The 13081-nt window shown below is 43.0% G+C and overlaps 1 protein-coding gene across 1 annotated transcript; it reads left to right on the top strand.

The window, feature by feature from the left end:
- Window positions 1–218: 218 nt before the first annotated feature.
- dytn (dystrotelin) lies at window positions 219–12347 on the top strand (the record flags this gene model as incomplete). The annotated part of the gene is made up of 17 exons (XM_083778995.1): window positions 219–352; window positions 458–532; window positions 1392–1593; window positions 1830–1915; window positions 2300–2376; window positions 2859–2930; window positions 3856–4019; window positions 4823–4934; window positions 5252–5388; window positions 6717–6840; window positions 7868–7920; window positions 8152–8293; window positions 9267–9509; window positions 9928–10294; window positions 11000–11070; window positions 11282–11408; window positions 12337–12347. Exons 1-17 carry the CDS (start codon window positions 334–336, stop codon window positions 12345–12347), a joined length of 2082 nt encoding a protein of 693 aa, XP_083635121.1. The 5' UTR covers window positions 219–333.
- Window positions 12348–13081: the final 734 nt, after the last annotated feature.

Raw genomic sequence — 13081 nt, 5'->3', positions numbered from 1 at the left:
TACATGCTACTGCAGAAACAATTCCAACACACTGTAGCCTATACCTAACCTGTGTGATAAATTATTAGATTTATGACTGTGTATTTCAGCTACGGACCTGCATGTGTACAGTACACTGACATATTGGACTTGTGTGATATCAATTATAATGTTGATTTCAGAGTGTGATATTACTTTGATTATTTCAGGTACCCTCAGAGACGTTGGCGTTGTTTAGGTACCCACTGACGTGGGACATCTCACCATGGACATAACTGTGTGATATCTGATATGCCTATATTGTGTTTTATTTGTTTATTTTATGCTTATAGGTTAACTTAAGGTACACCCTCCATGGATCTGGATAGCGTTGGTAAGTCTTTCAAATTGAATCCATCTATCCTGTTGGCTGTATCTTGCTCACCATCATAATCATTATATTGTTATTATTAATACTGTTGTTGTTGTTTCCTTCCAGAGGGGTTGAACGAGGTGCGACCCGCGGTCTACAGAGCTGCTCTGAAGCTGCTGTCCCTACAGAAGATGTGTTATAGTAAGAATAGCTCTATACTGTCGGGGAGAAACCACCGAACTACAATTTTTTTCAGAAAATGAAACCTATTCATTTTTCTAGAAGTTTTTAAACAAATCAATACTGCCTCATAAAAGTTGGTATTGTGACTTTATATATTTATACATTTGCATGAGATGGGGAGAGGTGGTGGAGTTATAGCTGCTTTTGGACTTAGGACAGTTTGAGGGCCCAAAGGAGTTAAGAGGTTTTAATACTTTGGATCAATACATTTTTTACCAACAAACACACAGACGTAAAGGGTGTTCAATAGTATTGATTTATGAAAATAAATAAATTATAATTATTATAATAAGAAACCCTCAAAAATGGAGTTAGGTGGTGACAGCGACATAATGGTTTATATTGGTTTATAAAGGCTCGTTCTTAATGGTTTATACTGGTTTCTAAACGTTCATAGTGGTTCAAAATGGTTTATACGGGATCAATGAACATGAATTGACAATGTGCAATGCCGACCCACCGCGAATGCATCACACACTGTGCAACAAGGAAGTGCCGAACTGCCGACAAGCTAATGCAAATTGCATTTACCGGTAGATCCCTTAGTAGCCCGAGGGGACGGGTCGGGATTGAGGTCCCAGCACTTGTTTCACTAGGAGATACAAAAACGATATGGTCGCAGAAATGCATGTCATATTATGGTCTTAACCATTTAACTGTCTAGATTTGGTAAACTGACCGTGAGTTGCCTCTGTACTTTTTTTCCATCTACACCAAATCTCTTTGCCAAAAATAGCTGATTTACAAACTCACAATGCGTGATATTGCAATGCATTGTGAGCTTATAGATCGTCTTTTTTCTTCTTCTTTTTTGCAGTGCACGTGGTCTCTCTCAAGCCTGTCCAAGCGTCGCTTCGCTCAGTGGGCGGAGTCTGGGACCAGGAAGCTGGCCTCGGCGAGGAGGAAGTGATGCAACTCCTCAACAGGATGTTCCACAGCGTGTCACAGGAAGCTGCGGGTCAGGTGACCCTGCAGGCTCCAGAACACACCTGTAGACTGATCTACCAGCTGTATGACAGGTGACGCTCGTGCACGCACACACGCACAGAGAGTCACTGTGTGTGTGTTGCTGTCAGCGACTAACAAATACACATGCACGCACGCACGCACGCACGCACGCACCCACACACACACACACACACACACACACACACACACACACACACACACACACACAAACACACACACGTGTACACAGTTTCTAGTCTGGTAAATTATTCATTTTACAATGTGTTAAATTGCATGTGTGTTACAGGAGTCATACTGGGTGTGTGAGTGGCAGGTCAGTGGAGGTGTGCCTCATCGCCCTGTCAGCTGACACACTGTCTGCTAAATACAGAGGTATGTATGACCTCATCACACATGACATCATGGCAAAAATTGTGAAAATAGCCGATCTAACAAGATCTAACAATCTCACAACGCCTCACATTGCGAGGCATTGTGAGCTTGTAGATCGGCTATGTTCACAACATTCTCTGTGGGACCTGAGTAAACCAAATGTAACGCCTCAACTTCTACAGGGGGGGGGGGGGGCTATTATTGTGAGAGGTCACAAAAAAAAGGTTGAGAACCACTGATCTATTATTACTGTGTGTTGTAGCTCTGTGCGTGTGTGTGTGTGTGTGTGTGTGTGTATGTGTGTGTGTGTGTGTGTGTGTGTGTGTGTGTGTGTGTGTGTGTGTGTGTGTGCGTGTGTGTGCGCTGCAGCTCTGGTGTGTGTAGCAGAGAGGAACAGCAGGAGAGGAAGAGGAGTTATCAGCAGGAGCAGTTTGAGAGGAGTGCTACAGGACCTGAGCCAGGTCTCTCTCTCTCTCTCACACACACACACACACACACACACCCAGGTTAGCTGTTATATACCGGTTGAATAAAATCTTAATTGGCCATTATATATAAATATCATTGGCCACGATGACCGGTTTGAAAATGTATTATTTATTATAAGTTAATTCACTATAAATACAAATACATTCACAAATATATGTTCTCTGTCACGTGGACAGTTGGACAACTCATATGTCTAAAAAACAAAATAAATACTTTTCCAGAATCCAAATTCAAAAGCAGCAGATAGGGCACAAAAAGTTAGAATATGGAGATAAGTAGTTTCTGCCCAACAGCAGCGATATATTATTATCTAATTACATCTAATTACATCTAATTACTCTATGTGTATGTGTATGTGTGTGTGTGTGTGTGTGTGTGTGTGTGTGTGTGTGTGTGTGTGTGTGTGTGTGCGTGCGCGTGCGCGCGCGCGTGCGTGCGTGTGTGTTGCTTGTAGATTCCAGCAGCTGTAGAGGAACACAGTGTGTTTGGATGTGTGGAGACGGCAATGAGAACGTGCTTCAGCGGGGTAATATTCTCCCATATTATGCTGTCATCATAAGAACTGAGGCCGGTTCTATAAATGCCTTCTAAATCAGTAGTTCTCAAACTTTTTTTAATTTAAAGATATTCAACATTTTTCAAACGCTCAAATTTTCAAAAATGTTCAGTGTTCATGTGAGCTTGTATATCTGCTATTTTTGAATATTCCAACCATAGACTGTAAAAAATATGGACAAAGCGTTCGCCGGGTCTAACATGGACGTAAAATGAAGCCTGTTATTCCTGCACTGTAAATCGCCATCTTTCTAGATCCGTTTGGTACCAGCTGGCCATTGGCTGGCTCCGTTTTGGACCAGCTGGCCATTGGCTGCCCAGACAACGAGGCGGGACTTCCCCCCTTCTTCTCCGTTGGTTTTTATTTTGACTCGAGTGGGAGGGGAATCCCGATCATAGACTGTAACGGTAGCCACGCCCCTCAGAACATACGCGATGGTTTTTTTCCTTTATGGTCATTTTTTTAATTAATGGGACCATAATTTTCCAAAAAGAATATTATGACATTAGAAATGAGACTTTAAACTAGTGACTGGAAGAAGAAAGTATTCATGACCATGTTTATTAAGGTAATACAGTCTAGGTGAAGTTGGGCCAAAATACATGGGCCTCTATGGAGCTATGGGGCTTTTTGGGTCCAGTCCAGCGCCACAACAGGCCATTATATGAACTACCGATTTCAAATGAGGCTTCACGAAATATCTGGCTGACTGCCCCCCTGATTCCAACGCAAAAATCTAAAATGATACAGACGCTTACCAGGTTTTAATGGGTTAAAGTAAACTCTTATTCCCTTCCATAATTTAATTAATAATGAAATAATTCAAAAGTGAAAATGCGTTGTTTTAAAATGTGTAGAGCTGTGTGTGTGTGTGTGTGTGTGTGTGCGCATGTAGGTGCTGACGCCCTCTGTGTGTGAGGGCCACGTGTTGTCATGGTTACAGAGTGAGCCTCGCCTGTTGCTATGGTTACCAACGCTGTACCGGCTGAGTGTCAGTCAGAATGTCACCCACGCTGTCCGCTGTCACACCTGCAAGACCTACCCCATCACTGGACTACGGTGGGACTGTGTGTGTGTGTGTGTGTGTGTGTGTGTGTGTGTGCGTGCGTGCGTGCGTGCGTGCGTGCGTGCGTGTGTGTGTGTTTATACTGTGTACGTGCATGCATTTGTGAGTGTGTTTGTACTTTCCTTTAGGATTTTAACAATTCCGGTTCATGAACGTTTCGGTTCCAAATGGATTCAATTTTCAATTCACTCTTTATTTCAGACTCAGGGGAATCCATATCACAATAAAAACACAACATAAATTCACACTCTCAAGAGTCATGATGAGAGTCACGTTGAAATGATAAAGTTTGAGAACCACTGGTATTGTACTGGTAAGTCCACATATAGCCTATACTGTACCAGCACTGACAGTGTGATAAAACCCTGTTCTGGAAACGGTTCCAAATGTGATGGAACTGATTCTGGTTCCTCAATGTTGGATCCGATTCCTGCGGTTCCTCAGGTTCCTTCTTTCTCTTGGTTATATGGATTTGGGGAGGGTTACAATGAGGAAATTATTCAGGTTGGGGTTAGAATTAGGATGAGACATTTAGACGTTAGGTTTTGGCAGATTTACACTTATAGTTGCTCGCCAGTGTCATGCACCAAAATAGAAGATCTACAAGCTCATGGAGCTTGTAGATCTACAAACTCATACGGCTTTAGCGTTTGAATATAAATGGCTAAATCAAATTGCTGTCCTCGCAAGTATAGTAATACAAAGGTGTGTGTGTGTGTGTGTGTGTGTGTGTGTGTGTGTGTGTGTGTGTGTGTGTGTGTGTGTGTTTGTGTGTGTGTGTGCGTGTGTGTGTCAGGTATCGATGCATGAAGTGTGTCAGCGTCCATCTGTGTCAGAGTTGCTTCTTGACGGACAGACAGACCAGGAAACACAAAACTACACATCCTGTGCTGGAACACTGCACACAGGTACACGCATGCACACACACACACACACACACACACACACACACACACACACACACACAAAATGAAAGAGAATGAAAAGGCTTCGTTCAGCTGGTGTCTTGTGGTGATCTTACATGCTGTGTGCTGATGCTAAATGTGGAAAGTAACTAAATACATTTACTCAAGTGCTGTACTTAATCTACAATTTCAAGGTACTTTTATTTAGCTTGAGTATTTCCATTCCTTTATACTTCTACACACTACAAGCTGCGACGCGTTGGGAGATTGCTAGTTTCAGTGCAGAACAACCAGCTTAAAAGTATCTCTTTCTACATCAGCCATCTTGGAGAGAGTCTCTGGCTTCGTTCGCCCACAGCACCCGCCACGCCCTGTTGCCGCGGCGATACACTCGCCGGGAGGCGGAGAGGAGGCAGGGCCTGATGAGGGGGGTGGAGTCGCAGGAGTCTCAGGCCAGGTATAAGAAAAATGTCAAGATTCTAAAAGTAAACTATTTGTTTTTTAACTCTCTCTATAGTGCACTTTTTTCACGTCAGGATACCAGTCTTAACCTATTATATCAGGAGAGAGAGAACCTGACTATTTCACTTTCACGTGTTTATCCTGAATGCATTCTCTCTTCTGATTGGTTAAAACTGGTATCCTGGCCTGAAAACGTATTCTGTGTTGAGCTGGAGTGCCAGGGACACTCAACAAACAAGTCCTTGGAGTAGTAGCCTGTAGGTGTAGCTAATCAGTGCTCTAATCTAGTGTAGCTGCCCTTAATGGGCAGCTATGGGTTCAGGGCACCCCTCGTTGGATTCGTCTATAGCAGTGGTTTTCAACCAGTGGTCCTTGAGGGGATCCAGGTGCTCCCCAGCTAAATGGTGGAAAGCTGTTAACCAAATGGACCCTTATAGATCTTTAACTCTTGAGTGTTAAAGGGTAAGACCACTTTTTTTGAGGTTTGGGTTGTGTAGTTACTTTGCCATGATGCAACTCCAAATGTGGACAAGAAATAAAAAATAACTGCTCCAGTGATTAGAAATTGATAATTCAAAATATGCTCCTCATTGACTTACATTGTAGCTAAAACAGCTCTCAAAGTCACTCTTTTAGTACGTAAACAAACACAAACAATGTTGATTCAGACAATATAGAGCATCACCAAAACTCATGTGGTTTTATTTGTTCATAAAAATGTTATCTTCCTGTTGATTTGTCCATTTTATTGGGAAGAAAACCCGGACTGGATCCGTGGATCCGGATCCAGATCTTCAAATAGTAAAATCAACAGGAATCTAACATTTTTATGAAAAAATAAAACCACATGAGTTTTGGTGATGCTCTATATTGTCTGAATCAACTTTGTTTGTGTTTGTTTACGTACCAAAAGAGTGACTTTGAGAGCTGTTTTAGCTACAATGTAAGTCAATGAGGAGCATATTTTGAATTATCAATTTCTAATCACTGGAGCAGTATTTTTTTATTTCTTGTCCACATTTGGAGTTGCATCATGGCAAAGTAACTACACGACCCAAACCTCAAAAAAAGTGGTCTTACCCTTTAATGGTAGCCTGGTTAACCACTCCCCCTTGAATAATTTTTTTTTTTTCTGTGAGAGAGAAATTTAATGTTTTCAAGGGGGAGTGGTTTTCCAGGCTAATCAAATGGTGGACGGTGGCTCAAATGGCGAATAAATAATGGGCCTTGATATGAAAAGGGTTGAAAACCACTGGTCTATAGCTATCGCTAGTTTCAGTCGTCAAGGCATTGGTTACAGCGTTTCAGTCTTCATGATTCCAGGGCTCTGTCACCGGACACTTCACCGCCGTTGGTTGCCTCACCTGTCCGTCACTCCTCCTCCTCAACCACTCCCCGCCTCCAGAGAGCTCCTCCTTCTCCTCCTGATACCCCACCCTCCTCCTCCTCTCCCCCACCTCCTCCTCCCCCTCCCCCCAGCGGAGCGTCTCCTCCCAGCCTTCAGTGTAGATCTCAGCAGACTGACAGTGTCAAAGAGGTGAGGAACCATTTACTGTTTAGCCAATTTATCACAGAGCCACGGCGAACCCCATATTTCGTTCCTAAATACCAATCAACTAGCATCACAATCATCTTAACCACGTTATCCATTTATAGTTATACATTGTACTGGGAGCTGACCAGTAAAACCACATTCTTCTATACTGTTGTACTGGGAGCTGACCAGTACAACCACAATCTTTACTGCAGGTCACTGGAGTTGACCAGTACAACCACAGTTTTGTTGTACTGGGAGCGGACCAGTACAACCACAGTTTTGTTTGTCTCTCTGGCTCTATCCTTAGTGTCTGCAGTGAGATTAAATATTTGGGCCACATCATGATGATGACAAGGATATATTTAGACGGCGTCGGATGTTGTATGCGCAAGGAAACATGCTGTGTAGAAAATTTAGCATGTGCTCAGTACCGGTGAAGATCTCACTTTTTAAATCCTTTTGTACACCCCTGTACACCGCCCACCTGTGGTGCCGCTACAAGCAGGCCAGTTTCAGACGATTGACAGTGGCCTACAATGACTGTATGAGGCTGCTTCTGAGAGCTCCGAGAAGCTCCAGTGCAAGTCAAATGTTTGTCAGTGTTGGGGTTCCCACCTGCTCTGCTGTGCTACGCAATCTTATGTATAAATTCATGTGTAGGGTATCTGAGTCAGTAAATGACATCATTAATGTCATCACTAACACGATACGCAGTTCTGTCAGGTTCTCCTCCAGACTGTGGAACCATTGGCGAACTTGTCTGTATGTTCGAAACTGAATATGGTGGAACTCTTTTTATTGTATATTTCTTTCTATATTATTATTATTTTTATCTATTGTGTTGCTGTTCTGTACTGTGATATGGATTCCCCTGAGTCTGCAATAAAGAATCAATCAATGTATCACCGTGGTAACTACGGTATGTTTATGCTTCCAGAAGAGAGACTCAGCTTTACTGAAAGATGTCAGACACCTACAGAGAGACAGATGGTGAGTGTGTGTGTGTGTGTGTGTGTGTGTGTGTGTGTGTGTGTGCGACTGTGCGTGCGTGGAAGGTACACCTTTAAATCAGCAATTAGCCGTGACTCACAATAAGTAAGGTAATCACCTGCATAGAATGCATCATTAAACAGAATACATATTTAAAAAGTAAAGGATTTTTTGGGACTGTGTGTGTGTGTGTGTGTGTGTGTGCGTGCGTTCGTGCATGCGTGCGTCCAGGCTGTTAGAGGAGGAGCTGAAGGTGTGGCGAGTGACCGTCCAATCAGAACAGGGCATTCTGGAGGACAGGTGTTCTGAGATGGAGGTCACCATGGAAACGCTGAGACGACACAACCTCCAACTGCAGAGCTTGATCACACGGGTACACTACACACACACACACACACACACACACACACACACACACACACACACACGTGTGCATGCACACACACACACACACACACACACACACACACACACACACATGGCTTCCTGGAAGGTCATTATTTATGTAGCCTCGGTTTTATTTCCTGGAAGAAAGAAACTATTTATGTGACCCCATGACCTTTCCTCTAGTACCAGCTGGGAGTTTTAATTTCAACAGATCCCCGTTTAACTCCTTCAGCGCCACCTGGTGGTCACCAGTTTAGGCTCTGAGTGCCAATTCTCCCATTATAAAAAAAGAGAGGGCGTTTTAAAAATAATTTAAAATAAATAAATAGTAAATTGTATATATATTTTTTATACGTCTTTACGGGCATGGCATCCAGTGCATAGTTGAATTAGATACGGGATGACGTCTCTGGCACTTAAACAGTATGAAATTTGACCAAAAATACCCCAATTGACACTGTAACAACACCTCCATAGTCTTTAACATGTGTTGAACCACGTTACATTGAATGAAACTGTGAGCTAATATACCTCCCTATTTCCCCTGGGTTCTATGTTCCCCACTTACCTTAAGGTTAGGGTCAACATTTTCTTAGCATTTTTTACATTTTTCTAAGAAAGGTATTTTCAGAAATAAGGGAAAGCGGTAGAACCACTGGTCTAGAGGTTGCTATAGGCTCTTTCGTCTTGTTTATTGTTTAAATTTGATCTAATTTCGGTCACAAATAATTCAGCTGGGCTCTTAAGCCCTTAAGCCGGTTCCAGTGGATCCCCATCTAGGTCATTGATAGTTAGGGACAAAGTTTCTGACAGTGCATGTTTTAGTTGACCCTAACCACGTGGTCCTAAACGTCTTATTCTTGCACACCTGGTGGGTTTCAAGCATGACTAGTAGTCTATTGTCCATCTCATGTGAATCTGTAAATCTGAAGGTCATGTGAAGGCCATGTCTTTCTCAGACTATCAGCAGGACAGAAACAGATGAAAACATGACGACACAACACCAGCACCCTGGAGAGGAGGAGAACACTGGAGAGGACAACGCCTCCTCCACACGGCCCTCTGGGGAGCAGGAGGCGGAGGAGGAGACGAAGAGGAGGGAGGAGGAGTACAGAGAGCGACTGAGGGAGGAGGAGGAAGAGGAGGACAGTGAACTGGCCTTCCTGAAGGACGAAGCAGAAGCAGAGGAGGAGCGGCACAGGGTTATTATAGTTCTACTTTTTTTCTTCAATTTCAGTTTAATTTTGATTATAGTTTTTAAAGTGCGTTAGCCAATTTAATTTAGTTTGTATTTCATGAAAGGGCTAAGTTTCAGAAACATTTTTTATTAGTTTTAGTGTTTTATTGTAATACGGATTAGTTGGACAAGATTTAACAAGGTCAGGAAAATAACATGCTGATGTTACACGCTGTGACTTTTAATTGACTAAAAATATATTGTTTATTTTTGTTGGTTTTGTAAGCACGCAATACAGTTTCAGTTAGTTATAATTTTTTATAAAGTCTTCACTTTGTGACACGTTTTGAGCTAGATCTGCTATTTTTGCTAGTACTTTATGTGACACTGTAGTTTTTGGTATTTTGTTACTTTTGATTAACTACAGTGTAATAATCCTGTAGCAGGAAGAAGACACAAAGCCAGATGAGCAGGAGGAAGAGGAAGGACAAAGCGGGAGTGAGTTTGGATCAGACACAGAAACTCAATCTCCCACAATCCCACGGGAGAGGACGTCTTTACAGCCCTGCCAGTCCGAAGAGGAGGGGCCTGTTGGTGACGGACATCTCGGCCTTCCAATGGCAGCATGCTGTTTATCCGTAGAGGAGGGGCTGAGGACTAAGAAGCATCTCATCAGTCCAATGGGGGAGGAGTACTTCTGTGAAGAAGAGGATTGTGGGACTTGTAGTCCAGCAGAGGCAGACCAACAGCTGTGGGAGCTGGTAGCATCTCTGAAAGCTGCTCTGTCTCTGCAGAAAGACACACAGACAGGTGAATATGTAGATACAAGTTTTCCTCTGTCTGACGATGATACATGGGCCCCTTCCCTACTTCCTTCAAAGGTGTTATTATTATTATTTAGCAGTGTGGCATTATTATTATACTAATTAAGGTTCTGTTCCATTTAGTGTATAGTCAAACCTTTTAATTTGAAGTACTCCCGTAACCCTGAGTGTATAAATGGAACAAAATAGACCTGTAAGGGTCCATTTGATTACACACCCGTACAGGGTCATTTAGAACCCACTCAAGGACACTTTGAGACCCTCATGGTAGCACAGGGGTTCTCTACATTTTTGGCTGGGGACCCCCGGAAATCCTTTGGCCATGTCTCGCGACATACAATACAAACTGACTGCAAAAATAACCTTAATAATAGAGAACATATATTAAAAATTAATACTGAAACCAGATATACTGAAACCAGATCATCTTTAATAATTTGGGGACCCCCCACAATAATTTGGCGACCCCCCGAGGGGTCATGACCCATGGGTTGAGAACCCCTGGTGTAGCAGAGTAGCAGAGAGTTTGACAGAATGAAACAGGAAACATTATCAGGAAATAGGGAAGGGGCCCAAGTTCTTTCCAAAATGACGCATGTGCATAGAGCCTATTCTAAAAGTGACTGGCAGCCAGTGTAGAGCAGCTGATGATGATGATGAAGGTCTTACATGTGTTGTGTCTCCACTCCAGCCTCCAGGTCACAGACTGACCTCCTGATGGCTGCAGAACACATAGGAGACTCCATACACCACCTAGTGGGAGTACTGAGCTCTCACACACACTATGCACAAACACACTGACTGACTAGCACACACACACACACACACACACACACACACACACACACACACACACACACACACACACACACATGCGCAGTTGCGCACTCACACATGCTTTGATTGATTTGAAGCAGCCAACCCTGGTGGTTTGTAGGCGGTTCAGCAGCAGGGTCCATTGCCTCCGTGGTAGGTCTTCTCCTTCGGCGCCATCTCCCGGGTCCTGGATGTAGCGTTGGATATACGCGAGGGCCCGGACAGCTCCCACTGCTGCTTCCAGGATGCTGCCAGTCATGTCCTCCTGCAAGGAACGGATAAGGGTGAAAATACATCAAAATTGTACTTAAGTACAGTACAAGTTGAGTAAATGTACACCCTTCAATAAAGTAACTATATTTGGAATACATCTTGCTATGTCATTGTTTATTCAAACTATAACCTTTTGGGGGTTTTACCTGAAATCAATAATGTTTACATAGCAATTTATTCTTCAGAATAATTTCATAATCAAGTTGATGTTGGAACATTTCATATTTGAATGCATGGTTGTTCAGATGAACTTTGTGTTGCCATGGTGTTTCTGATTCTGTAAACTGGTGACACCCTCGTTCACCAAACTAACTAATAACATTTATTCTGCATTTATTTGGATTTAGGGGGTCCTCAGAGTTACCACAGGAGGGCCACCAAATGTGTGTGTCATCTTGGCATCCCTATTCTGAACATTAGCCAAAAATAGCAGATCCACGAGCACACAGCGCCTTGTGCTGCGAGCCAACCAGGCTTTCATTTTCGTCGGTGCAAAAAATGAAAGCTTGGAGGAACACATTGGCCGCTCTGGTCTAAAAGTGAGAGTCAACCCTTCCGGGTGGGCGTCACTCAAAATGATGTGATAGCTCTGCACTAGGAGGAGAGGAGGGCCGATCGGTGAGATCCAATCAGGGCGGCCGTGCGCAAATCTCTGCCACGACCCGCCCCTCTAGACCAGAAACCTAACACATTAGCTCAGGCTCAGGCTAGGGTAGTAGGGTGGTCCCTGCTTTATCTCTATCTCAGCTAGGGGGTCCTTAATTGGCCTGAAAAATGTTGAAGACACCAGAGGTTAAAAAAAAGAGTGACCAAGCTATGATCCCTGCATGGGTCTTGTCAACAAAGTAAGTAGCCTACTGTAACGATATGGTATACTACTACTAGGTTATTAACACCAGACTTGGTTGTGTTACTCATCGCCCGTGTGATCCGGTCTAGGTGTGGTTTAGACAGGATGAAAAAAATAAAAACTCTTTATTCCGTTTTTTTTCTTCTTTTTTTTGCATGTGTAATTCGTTTTTAGTCTCGCCAGTCACTACGAGTTGGAATAAAAAATGGATAGGCTATAGACCTACCAAACAAACTATTCCAAGAAGTACGTGACGAAACTTTTCAGATTCATACGCCACATCAAGGCTTTTGGGTAGGCCCTAAAATGATGACGCCTATTTATCACAGGGAATTTGAGGTAGCCTAATATTGATTCCGGTTTGGGGGTTCCTGCCTGATGACTACAAACCAGTGACTACAATTTGACATAAGTTATCATCCGCTCCCGATCGTATCATAAACCACTCTTAATTTGTGTGACAGACCTTAGCCTACCACAGACAGAACTTTGGCAATAGGCTATTGGGTAGAGGAGATATCTTGAGTAAGTACAAAAGTATTGGCATCAAAATGTAGGCCTATTGGTTAAAATACCAAAAGTAGAAAGCACTCACTATGCAGAATGTCCCATTTAAATGCATATATTTTTTTTAAAGAAAATAGCAGATCTACAACCCCACAGTGCGTCGCATCACAACAAATTGTGAGCTTGTAGATCGGCTATATCCAAATGGCCGAAATGTATAGGGCTGTGGGCTGAAGATGAACTCTATTAGTACAGTCTCTGGAGGGGGGTCTCCTGCACCCCCCGGAAATATACTTCTAATCAGTGTTTTCTTATTGGAAAACATGT

This window comes from Protomyctophum parallelum (assembly GCF_964188405.1).
Source record: "Protomyctophum parallelum genome assembly, chromosome: 13".
Taxonomy (NCBI): Eukaryota; Metazoa; Chordata; class Actinopteri; order Myctophiformes; family Myctophidae; genus Protomyctophum; species Protomyctophum parallelum.
This window is presented reverse-complemented; position numbering and strand designations above follow the sequence as displayed.